Here is a 21,018-nt window from a genome sequence, read left to right as displayed (position 1 = left end):
CTCAGCCTGTGGCAAGAATCTGCTGCGATGACTCCTACGGATTCCTCTCAGATTCATTTGTGAAGTGGCCAAGTGGATCCAGGAGTGCCTTGGCTTGAGGCTTAGTTACGCAAGTGTAGAGATGACAGTGCATGTTCTGGTCGGTGCTGCGTGCCAGAGGTGTAAACAAACCGCACAGCAATGAAATAAACGAGATGAGCCAATGCCCCTTGTTTGCTGAGAGAACAGAAGCTCTGGGCCACTTCTCAGATCATGAAACATCAATGGATTTCACAAGGTAACCTCAAGTCAGCAACTGGGCATCATCTCCAGTGCTCCTTCGGTGAACCTCTGTGTGAGCTGAGGAAAAGAAATGGGCTGCTAATGCTAGTCTGAACAAAACGCTGCCCTGTTCACCCATTTCCCTTGTTTGTCAGGGTATTTCAGTCACTGAGAGAGGGAAAGAGAAGGTAAAGACCCAGCATGATCCATGACAATGAAACAAGAAGTTATCTGGAGAATGATGACACCTGTACAAATTGCTTTCCTCAAAAGCACGCACAGGAAAAGGGAAGGATAAGACAGGTGTCGTGTCTGTGTAGATGTGTTATCATCTCATAAAGTAACTGCATTAGGTTCAGAGTTCCCCAAGTTCCCTGCAGCAACTCCTTCAGTGCTGCTCCTGCACGTATTGACTTAACAATAGTGGGATGAATCATAAAAACATGAGGACATGTCACAATCCAGGTAAACTGGATTCTTTTACTTGGGCTTCCAGGAGAAAGAGCCCACACCTTGTCAGCAAGATTAGATAAAAGATAAAAAAACTACTCTGAGTGACCTTTTTCTTCACCTGATTTGCATCATCTCCTCTTCTACCAAGCAGCTAAGGAGAGTTCTACTAGAGATGGAACTATGAAATCCAATTTCTGTGCCTGTTGTCTTCACAGTGATAGCTGCTTCCCACATGGATATTTACAATTTTAAATGATTATAGGGGAAAAAAAGTCACCTTTGCTCTATACTCCATTGGTCTTTCTGACAAGACTCTTGTATCTTCTTGTTTGTAGAGAAAACTAAGACCCATCAACAAACAGAATTTGAGAGGTTGGCACCACTGGCAAAGCTGTCTCTTGTTCCATGCTCACAAGAGACTGTTTGCCCCGGTACTGGAGACATGTATGGTGCAGAGCCAGTCTTAGAATCACAGAATCCCAGACTGCTTTGGGTTGGAAGGGACCTTAAAGCTCATCCAGTCCCAGCCCCCTGCCACAGGCAGGGACCCCTTCCACTAGAGCAGCTTGCTCCAAGCCCCTGTGTCCAACCTGGCCTTGAACACTGCCAGGGATGGGGCAGCCACAGCTTCTCTGGGCACCCTGTGCCAGCGCCTCAGCACCCTCACAGGGAAGAGCTTCTGCCTAAGAGCTCATCTCAGTCTCCCCTTTGGCAGCTTAAAGCCATTCCCCTTGGCCTGTCCCTACAGGCCCTTGCCCAAAGCCCCTCTCCAGGTTTCTTGGAGCCCCTTTAGGCACTGGGAGCTGCTCTCAGGTCTCCCCTTCAGGAGCCTTCTCTTCTCCAGGCTGACCCAGCCCAGCTCTCTCAGCCTGGCTCCAGAGCAGAGCTGCTCCAGGCGTCACAGCATCTCCATGGCCTCCTCTGGCCTCATTCCAGCACCTCCACGTCCCTCTTGTGCTGCTGCCCCAGAGCTGGATCAGGACTGCAAGGGGGGTCCTCTGAGTGCAGCAGAGAGGGAGAATCCCCTCCCTTGACTTGCTGCTCATGCTCCTGTGGAAGAGATGCAGGAACTCAGGTTGTAGGTGATGTTGGAAACTTCACGTTGCATTTTTAATTACTGAAGGCCAGCTAAGAGGAGGCAGAGGCATGAAGTCACTGTTTACCAGCTTATTATGGAGTCCCTTATTCAATGCAGAAATATAATGGATGCATTACTAATGGGAACTGCTCTGTGAAAACCAGCGTTTGTGGCATATCCGTGTGTCCTCCTGTGCTGTGCCTTCAACTTTGTGAGAGTATTTGGGGTCTAATAATTTGTTTATTATTATGTTTATCTTGTTTATATTCTCTATCTTCTTAAATTACTTAAATTGCTCTCAGACACTAGGCAATTCAGCAGAAAGTAGCAGGGTCAGGTATTGTGGCAACGTGGAGCTGCATTTTCTGGGCTTTGACTCTATGGAAAATTTGCTTGTGCAATTGCTCAAGTGGAAAACAAATAATGGAGGAGTAATTTCCAATGGGTGTGTTCCTCCAGGAAGGATGCTGGTATTTTTAGTATGTAAAGGAATAGGTAAAAAGATTGGAGAGGAATAAAAAGCTAAATTTGTTCAAAACCCGAAGGTAGGCAGTAAGTGAAAATGACAAGTGTTTTTCTGCATTTATCCTTGCTGGGAGCGTAACTGCAACATTTAAAGTCATGAAGAGTAACTAATAGTGTACTGAAAGCGCCTTAGTGTAGAGGGGTGCGCTCTGGTTGCCTCTCCTTACTTCCACAAGGCGAAACAAAAATAAATGAGGTCCTGGAGGACGGTGAATGGAATTTCCCAGCTGTGGAGAAATTAACTTCTGCTTCTCCCAGGCATTCAGAATGGCTGGCAGGATCGATGCTAGGTAGCAGTCGTCTTGCAGAGTGACGACGGATATTCAGGGGAACTAAACTGAACAGGAAAAAGTAGGTGAGGAGGTTTAAGACATCATAGCTTCAGTGAGGAGCTTCTCCTCACCCAACCCCCCAAGTCCTTCTCCTCAGGGATGCTCCATCCAGTCTCCCCCAGCCTGGGTTTGTGGTGGGGATTGCCCCGACCCAGGGGCAGGACCTTGCCCTTGCCCTTGCCCTTGTTGAGCTCCAGCAGGTTCCCACGGTCCAGGTCCCTCTGGATTTATGCTCATGTTCTTCACATCTGTCACCAGAGGATTAACTTCACCTGCCCCAAGTCTCTGTTCCCACCCGCACGTATCCCGGTTCAGGCTGTGTGACCTCGCTGCACCCCCGGCGTGTGTCAGGCTGAAACCCTCTGGCGCAGAGCCCGTTCACTCCCCGGGATCCCCGGTGGGCTCAGCGGCGCCATCCCCGTCCGCAGAGCCCCAGCAGCCGGGCAGCCTCTTCCCGCGCTCCCCGGGACCGTGCTGCGGTACCGCACCGGAAGGCGCTCCCCTCCCGGCGGCGCGGGCGCTGCCCGGTTCCGCCCCGCCCTTCCCCGCCGCAGCCAATGGGAGGCGGCGGCGAGGCCCCGCCCTCGCCGGGCCTCTGGTGGCGTGGGGCTGTGGTGCCGGTCCCGGTCCCGGTCCCTGTGGCGCGGCAGCTGCGGCGGTGTCCGGAGCGCAGCCATGGAGCACGGCGGGGCCCGGGGCTTCCTGCCGCCGTTCGCGCGCTTCGCCACGCAGGCGATTCACGCCGGGCAGGAGCCCGAGCAGTGGAGCTCGGGCGCCGTGGTGCCGCCCATCTCCCTCTCCACCACCTTCAAGCAGCAGGCCCCCGGGCAGCACGCGGTGAGTGCGGCCGGCGGCGGGGCACCGGGGCGGGCTTGTCCTCGCCGGGAAGGACCGGGGGGCTCCGGCATGGCCGGAGGGGCCAGAGGGGGAGCGGCAGCCTCTGGGAAGGGGAGGAGAGGAGATGGGAAGGGAGGGAAAGGCATGGGGACTCCCGGTTGCAGCACGTGGAAACAGTCCCTTTATTCTCGCTCCCGAACGACCCTCAGGCATCGTTTCCCACGTGGACATTGGGTGGAGGAAGCTGTAACCGGGCTCTAAGGTTCAGGCGCCGGTCGGATGGTTTCTGTGCGGCTGGGGCTCTCTTGAAGTCTGCGTGATGACAAAACTTTCTGCTGTCCCCGAGCAAGATCCGTTTTCCCAATAACAGCGGTTGTGTAAGAGGCTGCCCCAGTTGTCCTTGCAGAGCAAACAAGTGTTTCAGCAGCGTTTTGTGGATAGCATCATAGAATCAGCCAGGTTGGAAAAGACCTGTATGATCATCAAGTCCAACCGTTCTCCTAGCATTGTCAAGGCCACCACTAAACCATGTCAAATGGTTTGTATTGTATTGTAGAAAGTGCGGGAAGCATTGGGGTTGAACTATCGTGATGTTTCTGATGGCTGCCACTCAAGTATGAGGGAGATGGCACAAACCTGCTGTTCACAAACCAGTTTGTTCCGAAGCTGGTGCCTGAACATCACCCTGTGCTGGTTGGGCAATCCGCGTTTGCCTTGTGATCTTTGATTCCACACAGCCACTCGCATAATGCTGTGAGTGCTTCTAAATCAGCAGCTGTTTTGAAGAAGACCACGGATGAAGCAGTCACATGCTGCTGTGTCCCTGTGCTGACAAGAGCATGGCTGTGTTCCTGCTGGAAGCTCTGTGAGAGCCGTCTGCCAGATTCCTGCATGCAGCGAAGTTCTCATTAAGCAGAAGTCCTGAAAGTACACAGATACCAGGACACTTAACAGTTCCCTCTGTAACATGAGCATGCATGCACAGAACACCAGCCTGGTTTGTGTTGGAAGGGACCATAAAGCTCACCCAGCTCCAACCCCTGCCACGGGCAGGGGCACCTTCCACTAGAGCAGCTTGCTCCAAGGCCCTGTGTCCAACCTGGCCTTGAACACTGCCAGGGATGGGGCAGCCACAGCTTCTCTGGGCACCCTGTGCCAGCACCTCAGCACCCTCCCAGGGAAGAGCTTCTGCCTAAGAGCTCATCTCAGTCTCCCCTCTGGCAGGTTAAAGCATTCCCCTTGGCCTGTCCCTGCAGGCCATTGGACAAAGCCCCTCTCCAGCTTTCCTGCAGCCCCTTTAGGCGCTGGAGCTGCTCTAAGGTCTCCCCTGCATGAGTATTTTTTGTTTCTTGTTCAATTTTCTCAGTCTTCACATAAAAACTGTTGCACTGGAAAGTGGAACTTGGTCTGGTTTCATGCCAGGGAAACGGCTGAGCTTTCAAGAACTTTTGATGGGTACAGGTTGGCGCTGGTCAGTGCCCTGTAGCATCTTCCAAGCAGAGCATTGTGGTGATGGGACACATCCTTCCTGATAACATAAGAATGTGTGGAATCTGTCAGCCTTTTCTCCAACAGTGACCAGAAGTGGTTATCTGGGAAAAAGTAAGAGAACATGGCCAGCAGTGCGATACTTCCCCCAGCACACCCCTAGAAACCATTCTGAGGTTGGGGATGCCTGATCAGATGCTGTGTACAGCAGCTTGGTGTAGCCAGGAAACCAGCCTGATGGTCTTGGAGGAGGTGGATGCATAATCTCAGTGCTGAGCACAAGGGCTTTTTAAGGACCCTGGGACAACTATTGTACACAGCTTCCTCCGTGCTCTCTCTTAAGTTGTGTCTGTTTCTTGCTTTCCCGATAGGGTTATGAATACAGCCGGAGTGGAAACCCCAGCCGGAATTGCCTGGAGAAGGCTGTGGCAGTACTAGATGGAGCTAAATACTGTAAGTAATTAATAGTTTCGTCAAGCAAGATGGCAGCATGTGTGTTTCCTGATGGTCTACAGGAAGCATAACTTGGGGAGCAAGGGCACCAAGCTGTCAGCAGCAGTCACATCACAGCAAGGCTTTCACAGCCTGTACCTGCTGGTTATGGGCAAGAGTGAAAAGTGTTCAACACATTCAGCAAAGTCCAGCTCAATCCCTGGGCTTCTGCAGGGCTTCCTCTCGCTGCATTTGATGTCTGAGCTAAATGGAATCCTTCCTTGTGCAGCAGCACTGAGTGCAGTGGGGAGCAGGAGACAGGCAGCAGTGCTTCCTGGACTATTGTTCATTCCAGGTTCCACTCTGTGTAAAATCAGGCTGCTGCTTTTACTCAATCCACTGAATGATTGAGATAGTGTGAGAGTGACAGAACAGGTTCCTTTTAAAAGCAAAGTGAGGAAAGTGAAGGCAAGTTTGACAAGGTTTTATCACATTAAAACCCAGTGTCTGCCCCTTACTGTTTTCTCTTTTAGGTTTGGCTTATGCTTCTGGCTTAGCTGCTACTTTGAATATTACTCACCTGTTAAAGGCAGGGGACACGATTATCTGCATGGATGATGTCTATGGAGGTATGTAAACCACAAGGATGCTTTTGATGTTCGTTGCACAAGTGATTAAATGTACCTATTTGTGATTGTCATGAACTGAATTTCCCACACAGGACCTTACTTCCCTTTACAGCCTTTTCACTTTCTGAGAACACAGAACACCCCTGTCTGATTTTGGTGTTAGGAATTCAAACACTGAAAGGTTCTGTGGCATAACATGCAGGTTTAAAACAATGTAACTAACTAATAATAAGTAGAAAACAGCAATATCTTGGCCTTGCACAGATTTGTTTGCAAAGCAGGACCCCCTACAGTCCAGCACAGCAAAGTTTCCCAGCTCCTGGTATGTTACTATCCCTTTCCCAGGTCTGACCGTTTATCAACCAGCATTTTGTCTGGACTGTTTCAAACAGCTATTCTGTCATCTTTCCTGAAAGCACAACTTGCATCTGCTATGCACATGTCTTCTGAATGCTTCAGCGGTGCTGCAGCTCACTATTGGGTTTTGATCTTGTATAGTTTTTTTTTTATCCATTCTTCCAAGAAACTCCCCAGGAACAGAGTTCATCCACCTCTGCCAAAGTCCTTCAGAAGATTGATGCCACCTAAAAGTCCTTAGTAGGAAAGTCAGCTCGAACACCCTATGACAATCAGTGTCCTCAGTGCCCAACTCCTATGTTTCACTGGTCAGAAAAGCTTGTCTCCATCTGCTCCAAGTCCTTGGCACAAGGAGATCAAACCTGCTTTGTTTCCAAAGGAAGGTTAGAGAGGCCAGCAACAGGCTGTGCTTTCCCAAGCAATAGCTGGAAAACCTTTTAGCAAGAGTAATCACCTTTCCCAGTGCTGAGTGATTACTGTTTGCTAATCAGTTCTCTGTGGTTGTGCACATCAAATACAGATACACACATTTGCTTTAATGTCTTAGTTCATGTCAGATAGCTCATCTCCAAGTACATCTGGAGCCAAGCTGAGTGGAGCAGGAGTCCCCAGTGACAAGCTACTCATTTAATACACGGCCCTCCCACCTCAGAACTCAGTAAGTCATTTGGCCGAAGTGTATTATCAGCTTCTTACTTCAGAAAGGCCCATGGGTGTATTTTTCAAGCAAAACCAGTTCATCTGCTCATTAAAGCCTCAGCCCCTGGTGGTTTCGGCACAGATGAATCTCATGGTTTCTTCCCTGAGGGTTTTTTTCATGCTTTTGTTGTAAAGAGACCAGCTTCCCCCCAGCCAGCCTTACTCAGCAGACCTCACACCCCATACATGTTACATCTGCAGATCTGCCGTTGAACACTGTGGCCAATATGTGTTCATCCCCTTCGTTCCTCTTTTGGCTGTTAGGGGCTCCTTGTCCCCTGACATCCCTGCTTGCTTTTCTCCTAGCTCGTGCTCTTCTGGCTGTTCCTAGTCATCTTTCCTGCTCGTGTTCTTAGAATCATAGAATCACAGACTGATTTGGGTTGAAGGGGCCTTAAAGCTCCTCCAGCTCCAACCCCTGCCACGGGCAGGGACCCCTTCCACTGGAGCAGCTTGCTCCAAGCCCCTGTGTCCAACCTGGCCTTGAACACTGCCAGGGATGGGGCAGCCACAGCTTCTCTGGGCACCCTGTGCCAGCGCCTCAGCACCCTCACAGGGAAGAGCTTCTGCCTAAGAGCTCATCTCAGTCTCCCCTCTGGCAGCTTAAAGCCATTCCCCTTGGCCTGGCCCTATAGGCCCTTGTCCCAAGCCCCTCTCCAGGTTTCCTGCAGCCCCTTCAGGCACTGGAGCTGCTCTCAGGTCTCCCCTTCAGGAGCCTTCTCTTCTCCAGGCCAAACCAGCCCAGCTCTCTCAGCCTGTGTTTTCAGCCTTGTAATAGCAACCTTTGAGTCAGTGGGTATGAGCACTGGTATGTGCCCCTGCTCCCTCAAGGGCACACAGGCTTTGCTAAGCTTTTACCATGTTTTTCTGTAAAAGGCCGGGTTGGATAGGAGAGCAGTGCTGCACTTGCTAACTCAAATGAGGCTGCAGATTGCAAGGCTGACAGAAAAACAGTGAAAGAATTGAAAGGCTCTCAGGCAATGCTGACAAGTGCGCTGCCTGGGATGTGTTTAAGAGTTGCTGAGTTTTGGGAGGGTGAGGAGGAGCTGTCAGGTTTTGGCACTTCTGAACTGTGAGCCGCTGATGTAACTTCTTACAAGAGCTACTTTCTGTGCAACCTTTGATTTCCATCTAAGGTTTCATTGTAGTGTGTTATTACTTGAAGTATGTAAAGCAACTTTCTGTTGTTTGTAGAGCTGACAGCCTAGGCGCAAATTTCCTATACCTGAACGTATTTCCTACAGCACAAGTGACACTATAATATACAGCTCATTGTAGACATAAAAGTATTTCCTTTAAAAAATCATCATTCAGACACAGCATTCAGCGCACCGGATCATACCCTGCACGTGTTAGGACTTTATGGCTAAATGGCAAACTCGGGTTCCGTGTGAGCGAGTGAATGTTAAACAACCTTGGCAGAAAGACTGAATGAACTAATTTTTAATCCAGGCAGCAGATAGTCACTATGCTGCACTTCTAATGAGCAACTGGTTGCTTCTGGCTTCTTCTTTTAGTCTTTCCAATGAAGGGTTGCAAAGACAGAAAGGAAGGAAGTAATCACTCCTTTATGTTTCTTGCTACATGTTGCTTTAATGGAATGGTAAAGAAACACAGTAGCTGGAGTTTTCCCCTTGAGAATGTGGGAGAAGAAGAAGCAGTGAAGCTTATGAAATAGAAAAGAGTTTGTGTGGTAAAAAGAAGTAATCGAAAAGTGGGAAAGAGAATATGAAAGCTGTAACCACTAACTTGTGCATGGCAAAGGACTGGGGGAAATGTTAGAAGCAGGCGAACTAAAAGGGGTCCATTTAATTTTCTGATTAAACCAACCCCAAAGAGCTGATAATTGAAAGTACTTCTTCAATCACTCTGATTCCATATTCCCATTAGTCCTTTTCTGTGATCTATGGAAATCTTTAAACTTTTTGGGAATAAAAATACTAATGTGCCATTCATGGTGTACAGCATAAAACCGTACCCTCCTGACTTTCCATGCATGAATGCAGGAGTCTGGGGATCAGTGAAGTTTTGTTTTGCGCCTCTGATTTTTTCGTTTGTGTTTTTTAGGCACAAACAGGTACTTCAGGAAAGTAGCCATGAAAATGGGTTTGAATGTAGTTTTTGTTGACTGTTCAAGTATTAAATGCCTGGAAGCTGCAATTACACCAGAGACCAAGGTAGGGGAGAGGGAAATTGCTGAACTTACTTGCTTAATGTCGTTCAACAATTCGATTCTTGCTCTTATTGTAATGGGTGTACGTGTCAAACAGAGTGGGCTACAGGGGTGTCTTTTGTGGGGACAGATTGGGGCTGAGCTGGCTCCAGCACTTCTCCACTCCAGTCTGCTTGGTGGTGGTGCCTCACTGACAACACTTAGAAGATAAAAACAGTATGGAGAGAGAGGGGAAGAGGGAAAAGGTCAGAAACAGCAAAGGGAGCAGCAAGGTCAGAGGAAGAGGGGGTGCTCCCTGGCACTGGAACAGATAAATAACCCTCTGCTCTAGTGGAAGATCACTGAGCTGAAAAAGGCTTACAAAGTTTTGAATGTAAAGACTTTGGTGTGGCTATGTCAGGCCTTCTTCAGATGCAATGCGCTGAGGTTTTCCAAAGCTTTGATGTTATTCCCTTTTATCAGCTATTTTTATGGAAAATATTGCCTCTCTCAAGAGCCACAGAATCACAGAATGGCTTGTGTTGGAATGGAGCTTAAAGCCCATCCATTTCCAACCCCCTGCCATGGGCAGGGACACCTTCCACTAGAGCAGCTTGCTCCAAGCCCCTGTGTCCAACCTGGCCTTGAACACTGCCAGGGATGGGGCAGCCACAGCTTCTCTGGGCACCCTGTCTTTCTGCAGTAGGGATGCTGTCTTATTGCCACTCTGCAAACCTGCAGGAGAAGCTGACACTCAACAAATTAAACCACTTGTGGACTTACACGTGTATCATCACCAGCACTGTAAAACCTCTGAACTGACATTTTGTGTTGTTGAATTACTGCAGCTTGTTTGGATTGAAACACCCACAAACCCCACACTGAAGATCATTGACATTCAAGCGTGTGCAGATGCAGTACACAAGCATAAAGATGTTCTTCTGGCGGTAGACAACACTTTTATGTCTGCATATTTCCAGGTAAGCACTTTTTTTACAATTACCCCATCATTTCAGTGTATTAAAAGGTGCATTTTTTAAATGGAAACACCACCATGGGACTGTAGTTTTGATCTATGTCTTGTAAAATTACCTGTTCTGTTTCTAAATACAACCTATGTACTGTGCTATTTACATTACTAAGGATGGTATGTGCAGTACTTTGTAGCTAGCCCCATCCCAGTGTGATTGATACCAGCAAACCCAGTATAGCTCAGCAGTCCAATAAAAACACTGAATCAGGTAAGCCATTCAAAAATCATGGTTTTTTAGTCCTCACTGATGGAAATCATAACAGGCCTATTAAGAAGTATCCTGTTTCCTAACTTTGGCCTTTTTATACCATTTCTTTTGTATATGCTGTTTATGATCTGTTCTGAACCACTTGATATTCTGAAAAGAGCAGTGGAAGAAAAAGTTAAACCAAGCAAACTTTGTTTCCTTTTGAGACATTCAATTTAACTTTTCTTCAATATCTTGTTGAATGTGTGGCTTAAGAGTTTGTCCTTTTGATCTCAAACAACTAGCATAACTTTTCTGCTTGGATAACTAGAATACATGAAGTGAAGACTATTAAACTTTGAAGTCTGGTTCATCTTAACGTGGGCTAGAAATATTCATTTGTATTTCCCAGGAGATGAAGCTGATTCGCTGTGTTTTTAAGTCTAAAGTAAAACCTTTTTATGAATGCAAAAGGCAAGGTGTCTGTTTTTGTTAAGGGCACTGAGATCTTTATAAATTAAGAGAGCTTTTAGAAGGTGTTAATGCTTAGCTAAAGCAGCACTTGAGTTTGTCTTCTACATACCAAAGGCTTGACGATTTCCCCTTTGCAACATACATTTATTTGGCAAGACAAGTTTGAAAGAAGCCAAGTGAGCATCTGGATATATGAGCTAGTTAATGTGGCTTTTATTGGCCTGCTGCTAAGAGAAAGTCAGTTGTAATGATTAACTTTAATTAATAGTTAATGCCTTTAAACCCCTCCATACTGCTGCTGATGCACTGTGCTGAGAAGATCCTAATTTGAGGGTGATTTGTGTAGCACTGTTGAGTGTAAGAGGCACTGGTGTTTATGCTGCTGCTCTCCTGGCTGCGCACCGGGAATGCACATCGTCCACGTTCCTTGACTAGGTGCCCGTGTTTAAGCTGACAGCAGCAGCATTTCATTCTAAATCTGCTTTGTTACCTTTTAACATACTGATACTTTTCAGCCTTTGAAATGTGTTTATTTTATGTGCAAAGTCCTTTGCTTAGTGACTGATTAAAAATATTGGTCATTACTTCTCACCCATCAACATCTGCCTTTGCTTCACCTTCGAAAGGCTTCTGGGAGGTCAGGGAAGAGAGACCTGGCAAAGGAAACCTCTTCAGGTTTCAGTTGCTCTTTCAGTGCTGTATCACTAATACTGGTATCACCAGTACCCATATCTAGACAGCAGTGCAGATCTTTTTCTTTGCAGACTGCACTGAGGCCTTCATTTCCCAAACAAACACACCGTAAATAGCATTACTTATCCCTGCCTCAGCTGAGCCATAGAACTATTTTTTCACAAATATGAATGTATGTTGGATGTATTCAATCCCTCCTCCCCTGAAGCTGGTGGAAATTGGACCAATGCTTTTAAATTACATCTTATTTTGGGTTCTTTTTATTGTGCTTTTCTTGAACTCAGGGTGCTTTCCTGTACTATTGTTTTTGTCACATATCCTATCTTCATTCTCAGGGTTTTATGTTTAAGGCCTTAAGTTTTTGTGGTTTTTAGTTTCTTCACCTATTGTTACTTTCTGTGTTGGATCGCAGCCTTTTGGGTAGCTTGAAATGAACCAGAGTACACATGAGCTTTAACCATACCTATTGTTTCCATTTCATTTCAGCGTCCTTTATCTCTGGGGGCTGATATTTGCATGTATTCTGCCACCAAATACATGAATGGTAAGTGTGTCACTTTGACACAGCTCAGGCTGGCTGTTCAAGAGCCATTCTGCCTGTGGGCAGTTCATAGTATCAGACTGGTTTAGGTTGGAAGGGACCTTAAAGCTCACCCAGTTCCAAACCCCTGCCACGGGCAGGGACCCCTTCCACTAGAGCAGCTTGCTCCAAGCCCCTGTGTCCAACCTGGCCTTGAACACTGCCAGGGATGGGGCAGCCACAGCTTCTCTGGGCACCCTGTGCCAGCGCCTCAGCACCTTCCTAGTTCACGAAAACCAGTGTGCCTTTTAGTAATTCTTACATGGATTGTTAGAGGAGATGGGCCATCCAATAGACCATTAGTCTTCATAGCTCCTAAACTATCCCTGGGAGAAGGAATATTGACCTGTCTTCAGGCAATAGACCTAGAGGTGTTTCTAGCCGTGTTGGTTTTAATTTGACTACAATAAAGCACGTGGCTTCAGTAGAAGGTGGTGGCTAGAAATTACATTAAGGTTCAAAGCAGGTTTCATTCATCTGTGGTGGAGCCTGTCCAAAAGCACATTCACTGTGTTGTGTCCCAGGCAGCCCACATGGAGCTAACGTGACTGGATGTCCTTGGTGATGTGGGTAGAAGAGGAAGTTTTCTGGCTGGTGTTCACCCTTGCTAAGGCAGCTCAGCAGGACACACCTGATTCCTGTACCCTGGAATTCCCACTTTCTGGCAGCTGGATTGGGAACTGTCTGGGGGCACAGGGCCGAGCATGCTGCTCACCAGAGCTTTAGAAAAAGCTGAAATCTGCCTTACAGTCCTTGTGCTGCGCAGGAAGGACAGATGTAGCAATGACAAAGAGCCCAGTGTCTTGCGAAAAAGGGACTGTATTAGCAGCAAGACTGAGAAAACATGGGTTTGTGGCATAACCCTGCAGCTGATGGAGTGGCTGATTCTGTTCTTGTCTTCTCCTTGTGTTTTTAGGGCATAGTGATGTTGTAATGGGACTTGTTTCAGTAAACAGTGATGATCTCTACGAAAGGCTTAAATTCTTACAAAACTGTAAGTAGTCAATGTAGGAAATACCTTGAAATCAGTTGTGTTCAAATATACCAGCTTGTAATGGAAAGCATGTTGCATGCACACAAGTATGAAACCTATCTAGAGATGTAGCTCAGGCATTTAAATGTTTAGAAGTGTAAATGGCCAGAGAGGAAGTGGTGACACAGATGTAAGAATCCTGAATTCTCTTCCCTGCTTTTCACTGGCCTTATACAAACCCCACAGCTTTTGGTGTGCCTCCCTGGCTTCTCTCTCGAATAATGTTAACAAGGCTTCCTACTGAGAACAGGGTGGGTTGTTCCCCATTTGTTCACCAGGGGCTGCTGAGCGGAAGGAATTGTCTGGGGCAGGGGCTTGAATGGAGGCAGCACTCTTGGCCTCAGGACTGTAATGGCCTCAGGACTGTAATTCCCTCTGTCCCTGCTTTCCTGAAAGCATCAGATGCTGTCCCCATGGGCAGCACCTGCAGTTACATGGGACACGGCTCCTTACCAAGCCTCTCTTTAGGTTGCAGTTAAGACCATGGCAGAAAGCACCATCATTTCCTATATTATCTTGATGTTGTACATGAAGAGGCATAAAAACATTTAAATTATGCCTTTATTTAATTCCACCTAACTCATTATCAAGTACATCTGGGTTTTTAAACTCATTCACCCATCAGAGGATATGCCTAATGCAGTTTTCTTATATAGGTTGATTTTAACAGTTTTACTGCCTCTTAATTGTAATGAATACATTTCTGCGTAGTATTCTGTCTGCCCTCTGTCTACAACAGAGAGACTAAAGGTATATTGTGTCTAATGCATTTAATCCTTGCGTCTTCACCTTGTTCATCCAGCTCATTAATTGGCTGGGTTACCGTGTGAGGAAGGCAGATTGCATCAGATCTCTTTCCACTGGTCTTGTTCTAACTTTAGGAATTTGGGAATCGGGACTTTATGAAATTTTACTAAACCCTCCCCCCCTTTGTTGCACGTTTTCATTTCTGTAGCCCTTGGAGCCGTTCCGTCCCCCTTTGACTGTTACCTGTGCAATCGTGGTCTGAAGACACTGCACCTCCGGATGAAGCAACATTTCCACAACGCGTTGGCTGTTGCTCGGTTCCTTGAGTCAGATTCCCGGGTGGAGAAAGTCATTTTCCCAGGTATGCTGGCAAGACTTCAGAGTGGGTCACGTCTGGAGTTGAGCACTGCAGTACTATGTGCAGCTTGTACGCTCTTCACGTTGGGTGACTTGACTGCGTGTCCACCTCGGCAGTGGCTGTTTCTGCGTTGCTGTGAGTGAGCTGCTCTACCCTTTGAAATGATAGCAATTAAATTAAAGCAACTTCTCTGGATTTCAGGTTTGCCTTCACACCCTCAGCATGAGCTGATCAAACGGCAGTGTACTGGCTGTCCTGGCATGGTCACCTTTTACATTAAAGGGAGTCTCAAACATGCTGTTAACTTCCTCAAGAATTTAAAGGTAAATGATGGTAAATGCATGCTGCTTTAGAGGGACTGAGCCTGTGCTACTGAGGGTGATAAAGGAAGTGTTTTTTCTTGGGGTGGGAAGAGTCTTTCTCTGGACTTGCAAAGCTCTTGAAGTCTTTTGGGTGTAGCCATCCCTAAATAATAGATTATTTGTAAAGGGAGGCTAATGAGAGGGAAGTAAAGGATGCCTAAGCTCATTTGAGGTGTTTGTTTACACAGTAGGGTGTAGTATATCCAGGCCTACAAAGGGCCTGCATACCTGCCTTCTGCAGAAATGCCTGTAGGATTTGAAAGCAGAGGAGCTGGGGCTGGTGTAATACTGTTGTAATATTTCAAAGCACTCATCAGGGCAAAATCCCAGTGAGAAATGATGTGAATCATGAAACAAAGAGGGAGTCCCTCAGATTGGAGAAGACTTGTTTGTTTATTTTACCTAAACCATAGGCTTTTGCCTTTGTCTTTGCCATGTATTTATTCTGCCTGTACTCTTTAATGTGTTGGCTAGTCTTGATCTCTGGTTAATTTGCTTCCTGCACTTGTGCTTTTGCTGGTTTGTTCTTGGAAAACAAATCAACATATAATAATCAAAAAGGGAAAATTAGAACTTCCTTCTCCTCCCTGTCTTACTTACTTCCCACTCAATGTTACCAGCTGAAAATGAACTTACTAAAGACATGGTTTTCCCATAAAATACTGTTTTACACGAGAGAGCATTTAATCCTGGCACGGGAGATCTACCAGCTTGGGCAGAAAGTGTCAGGAAATACATTCCAGGAGAAGCAAGTTCTTATGAGTATACTCCGTTCAGCCCTTTGACTTGGATAGCCATCAGCTTGTCACTAGGTTGGTACAGAAGTAAAGCCATTTCCTTAAACCATGGTGAGAAGAGAGTTATTTAGTTGATAGGTTTAGGGTTAGTTTGTTTAAAGGGGATAAAAGTGAATATGAGCAGCTGGAGCAGCAGAGGAACATTGAGGGCAGTAAGTGCATTCACTGCAGACACGCTGTGAATCTATGTTTGATGCAGCTGGCTCTCCAGAGGGCCCTTTGTCACCCAGGAATGCATGCCCATAATTCAGAGATCACTGCTGAAAGAAGGGGTTGTAAGATAGGGTATAATCACTTAAACCTCAGCTGAAATTTATGAGATCTGAGTCTTTGTTCAGGCAGCCTGCTCTATCTGAACAGAGTGAACACTGCTGGTGCCCAGGCAGAGCTGCTCCCTCCTGTTGTGCATTTTCCCTTCTGCCCTTCCTCCGTGCTGCCCATGTATCACATTGTGGGAGCTACTCCTGAATTACATTTGATCAACATGGACGTATTTTAGTTTCAGCTTTGCATCAGTGTCTCTTCAGAGCCTTTTTAGGACGAGTCTGGTTTAAATCTTAGTATCATCTCTTACCTGCTAAATGTAGAATTTATACCCTAATTACAGGTAATGCCTTTTCTAATATAAAAATTATCATAGAAAAACTTAGAAAAACCCCTAAACATTCCTTTTCCCTTAACCATCTCTTTCCAAGCATTCAGAACCTTACACTTGTTATGTTAACTTGATTTTCCTGTAGGTTTTTGCGCTGGCTGAGAGTCTGGGTGGCTATGAAAGCCTCGCAGAGCATCCGTAAGTCATCCTTCAACTTAAAAGCCTAAAACCAGCTGCAGGGTAACAAAAAAATGTGATGGGAGTTCTAAAACTTTCTAGTCCACAAAGCCAAGATATTTGGCATATAATTGAGATCCAAGGATAGAACGTTGTATAGCACAAACCCCAGAGGCTACTCCAGAATGAGCGTGGCTTTAGTCAATATGAGTGGGATGTTGAAAGGATTTCCACATTTCCTTGTCTTAACTGGGGACTGAGATGTGATTTGTTACTGTGATGATAAGAAATCCAAGAAATCAACGTGTGTTTGAGTAGTGAGCAGTTTTGGTCGCACTGTTGAGGAAGGAGCTCTGCTGTTCTGCCTGCTTACACAAGAGGGCATGGTCAGTATGCTGCATTGACTGCTCCATGTCAGGGGAAGTTTGTGGGGAATTTAGTAATGCTTAGGTGCCCCTATCTAGGTTAAAAGGCTAAAAAATAGGATTTTTATGAAATTAGATTATTTCACTTAAATCCAGTCTGCTTTTCAAAGAAATACACAGAAAGTTATGGCTAAATTTATATGCTCAATATTTTCAGTTATTCATTTTAGAATAACAGCAAATCTTAAAACACTCAAGCAGTTCCCTGCCTCTGGCAGGGATTGGAACTGGATGATCTTTAAGGCCCCTTCCAACACAAACCATTTTGGATTCTAATCCAAAATGTAATTGTGAATTGGTGAATGTCAGTGACTGAGCACATGGGGTAAATAGTTCCTTAGCTATATCCTCCATAGCAGATGGAACAAACTCGTCAATGTAAGTGTGTACAGTTTGACAAATGACCCAAGAAACCAAAAGTTAAAAGAAAATCAAAAACTCAGGAGATTTCACTCTGGAGATTGTCTATTGCAGCTGTTTCTCCATGTGCTTAAAGCAGAGCTTTTAGGTACCCTTTTCTAGAAAATAAGATAGAAATTAAATGTATCTGGGAGGAAGAGGAATAGGACTTTCTCCTTTTTCAGGTCCAGATTAAGTATCCACTTGTTATTCATCAGTAGTGGCTTGGAAATACTGTACTGGGAGATACAAGTCACTGACTTGTCTGCAGTTCATGTAACTTACAGGAGTTGAGGACATGATCCCTTTGCATCTGTGGGTTAATCAGCAGGTGGGACCCAAAAGGTGTAAAACCTTCATGGATTTTCAGGGAATGCTGCCAGGAAACCAATTGGTTTTGTCTTTAATGATAAAACTAAAAACTTCTTAGAAAAAAAGGCTATTTTTTTTCCTCCAGGGCCATCATGACTCACTCTTCAGTGCCTAAAGAAGACAGAGAAGCTCTTGGAATCAGCGACACATTAATTCGCCTGTCGATTGGTTTGGAAGATGAAGAAGACTTACTGAAAGATCTAGATCAGGCCCTGGAAGCTGCAGTAAGTGGGTTGTTACCTTAGTGCCATCACTCCCAAAATGATTTCCCCTCTGCCTTCCTCACCAAACTATCTGCTGGTAATTCTTGCTTCACTTGATTTAATCGTAAGGGTACCTTGCAGAGTGTGTGTAAAGCTTTTGTTGTTAGGTTTCTCTGTGCACCAAGGTTTACAATCCTTGTCAGCCACATCTGAGTTGACATAGATTCAGACAGGATGTGCCTGACCCAGTGATGCGGGTATCCACTAAAGTCAGGCTGAGGGGAAACTCATGTAGACATGGAAGTGCCTAGTGCGTGCTTCAGATGTTTCATGTCATAGTTTTAGAGGGTTGAAATATATTAAGGAGCTTCAAGCGAAGAGCTTCTATCAGACAGTAAGTCCAATACTGGAGTAACCTATTTCATTTATAAGCAGTACTTCTACTCCTCTACCCAACCTTCTGGATTTGAGACAGTAGATTAAAATTGTTCTTTATTGATGGTAGTGAACGTGATGCCACACAGGGACTTCATTTCTCAAGGCAGCTCACATAAAATGCATTAGTGTAGATGTGTTTGTGTATGAGCATACACACATAGAATCGTAGAATCCTAGTTCGATGTACTTTTTGTCCCTCTGTTTTTCACTCTCTTTTTGTTGGGCGATAGGGAAAATAAACCATAGTAAGAGCACGTATTTCTATATGCCAGCACAGAGCATGAAGATAATCTAATGCTAAAATGTACCTTATTTATGAAAAGGAAAACAAAACCAGCACAGTTGATACAGGTGCTTAGCATAATTGTCTTTCATTTTTCCTTCTTACCGCAGGTCACAGAGTGTAAAGCTTGAAGTCTAAGGCCAGAACTTGGAATTGAATGTGGAAATGCCTAAGAAAGATGACATGGAAAGCCAAATTGCTAATGATTTTCCGTTGATTTGTCTCTGAGAATTTGAATCTGTTCAATGGAATCCCTGCATCCCTGGGGATCCTTGTGCTGTTGGTTTATTCCGCTGCTGCCAGCCTGTGCATGGACCGTGCACTGTGACACACAGCCTGGGCTCTCCTGGGGGTCCCTTCCTGTTCTATTGTAATCCCTTGGGTTTGGAATTCGTAGAGTCAATACACTGTGTCTGAGAGCAGCCAGATGCACACTCAGGAATATTATCCTGGCTCTGTCAGTGAGGGCAGTGTTTCTATTTGTCACGCTGGCGCTGCAGGGCTGTTCTGCAAAGGGTTGGTTGGTAATGTGACTGCTCCTCAAACTGCACAACAAGTTTTTCTCATCTCTTCTAACCCCACAGCCCAACTTGAGAAGTGCTGAGTTAGGTATTTGTTGTTTAATTAGGTTGGAAATGTGGTTAAATGTTTTTTCTCCTGTTGGTATCTTATGGAGCATTGAAAATGAAGCGAGATCCAATACCTGGTAAACAATGGGAACTTTTTAAAGAGGATTCTTTCACTTAAAAAGTACAAAATCATCTGATGTCAATTATGGTAATGATTTGATTTAATTTATATTTGGAACTGGAATATTAATTAAAATATGCTTTGAATTTCCCTGATGTATTGATTTGATCTTTTCCTATACCAGCATTCCAAATCAGCTGATGAAATGACCCTGGATTTGTGTAAATTTTCCAATGGGAGATGGATGTCACTGATGGTTTTGCTTTTGTCAAAAAAAAGGATATAAATTCTAATCTATGACAACTTATTCTGCAAAATGCAGTATTCAGGCGAGGAATATCCAGGTGTTTCAGGGTGCTGCTGGCTTGAGGTAGGTGGTGGGTGGCTGCAAGGTTTCATCTCTGAGCAGAGCTTGCCACAGCTTATGAAATACCTGTGCTGAAGAACCATAAAGGAGGTGCGAGTACTACAGGCATTTCTCACTACTACAGGTTATGTCTTCAAAGTACTACAGGCATTTCTCACAAACTACTACAGGTATGGCTTACAAAGTACTACTGGCGTTTCTCACAAAGTGCTGCTTGTTACAAGTCTGATTGCACAGATCTGCATTCAGCTTTCCCAAACTGAATAAAAATGGGATTTCCAGAGGTGTCTTTTCATTCTGTTTCTTTCTCAGATGAAGAAAGCACAGTGTCTGAGTGCAAGCAGAGCATTAAATAGGTAAAACCTTCTATTTCTTGTCATTAAAATGCAGACTGCTTTCCATCCTGGATCAATACAGCATTTTAGTGTGAAAGCACAGAGTAAAAAGACAATCCTATCAGCCAGCCTCGGCACTGTGCCTTCCAGAGCAGTGAACAACTGGATATATTCACATGCAAACAGAATAGAGTCACAGAATCCCAGCCTGGTTTGGGTTGGAAGGGACCTTAAAGCTCATCCAGTCCCAGCCCCCTGCCACAGGCAGGGACCCCTTCCACTAGAGCAGCTTGCTCCAAGCCCCTGTGTCCAACCTGGCCTTGAACACTGCCAGGGATGGGGCAGCCACAGCTTCTCTGGGCACCCTGTGCCAGCGCCTCAGCACCCTCACAGGGAAGAGCTTCTGCCTAAGAGCTCATCTCAGTCTCCCCTCGGGCAGCTTAAAGCCATTCCCCTTGGCCTGGCCCTACAGGCCCTTGTCCCAAGCCCCTCTCCACGTTCTTGTCAGCACGCTTAGGTATTGTAAGACTGTTACAAGTTCTAATAGTCTTGATTATCTGGAATGATGAACTCCTGGGAAAAGTGAGCTGAAGGTATGCATGCCCAGCAAACAGCCCTCCAGAAATGGGGACAAGAAAGTACTTTTTAGCAGAATGAGTCAGGCACAGTGACTCCTGGTTCACCAGGATGCTGCAGCACCTCATTGCATGGGAGTATATTATAAAAGCAAACAGTAAGATGCTATAGGGGATGTAGGTGGGTGGGTGGTATGAAAATGAGGAGCTCTTGTTACTTTCAGAAAGCCCAAAACTGGTAGTGAAAAGCCTCAAGGGCATTGGGGGTTTATTGTGTGAGTTAGTACCTCTCATCCTTCCCTGTAGTAAAAACTATCTCTTCCCTGTTAATCTCTTTGAAATTATCATGCTTGTGGTTACATTTTTTGACTAAATATCTGATTTAATTTCTGTATTCCCAGTCCTGCTGGTTTCTGTCATGTCTTCATTAACAAGGACGTTACTAAAGGAAAAAGGGCAGTTTTAGGAAGGTTAAACTGCAGAGGAAGATGTGCCTGCGCCTGCAAGGATTTGATGGGGAGCTGTGAACATCCCGTGTCTGTAGGTGTGCTGAGGCTGCAGGGGTGGGCTGGAACCCCCCTGCTCCACAGAGCGAGCAGTAGAAGGTGAGCAGCTCTCATCTGTGCCCTCCCCAGGACATCGGGAACCAGGA

The 21,018-nt window shown here is 45.9% G+C and overlaps 1 protein-coding gene across 1 annotated transcript; it reads left to right on the top strand.

Moving 5' to 3' along the window:
* Positions 1-3,265: 3,265 nt before the first annotated feature.
* On the top strand, positions 3,266-19,239 carry CTH (cystathionine gamma-lyase). Its single transcript, XM_062616103.1, has 12 exons — positions 3,266-3,486; positions 5,346-5,427; positions 5,940-6,035; positions 9,159-9,268; positions 10,092-10,223; positions 12,117-12,174; positions 13,127-13,204; positions 14,199-14,351; positions 14,550-14,671; positions 16,248-16,300; positions 17,561-17,699; positions 18,510-19,239. The coding sequence occupies exons 1-12, from the start codon at positions 3,325-3,327 to the stop codon at positions 18,528-18,530; spliced, it is 1,206 nt and encodes a 401-aa protein (XP_062472087.1). The 5' UTR covers positions 3,266-3,324; the 3' UTR covers positions 18,531-19,239.
* Positions 19,240-21,018: the final 1,779 nt, after the last annotated feature.

This window comes from Pezoporus occidentalis, unplaced genomic scaffold (assembly GCF_034315485.1).
Source record: "Pezoporus occidentalis ecotype Australia unplaced genomic scaffold, CSIRO_AGI_Poc_V1 ctg188, whole genome shotgun sequence".
Lineage (NCBI taxonomy): Eukaryota > Metazoa > Chordata > Aves > Psittaciformes > Psittacidae > Pezoporus > Pezoporus occidentalis.
This window is presented reverse-complemented; position numbering and strand designations above follow the sequence as displayed.

What these genes read in the sequence shown, in the direction of transcription:
- CTH (XM_062616103.1), top strand. Translation starts at nt 3,325, where the DNA reads ATGGAGCACGGCGGGGCCCGGGGCTTCCTGCCGCCGTTCGCGCGCTTC. An exon ending in ACTAGATGGAGCTAAATACT is followed by an intron (nt 5,428 to 5,939) that starts GTAAGTAATTAA and finishes TTTCTCTTTTAG; the next exon opens with GTTTGGCTTATGCTTCTGGC. An exon ending in CAATTACACCAGAGACCAAG is followed by an intron (nt 9,269 to 10,091) that starts GTAGGGGAGAGG and finishes GAATTACTGCAG; the next exon opens with CTTGTTTGGATTGAAACACC.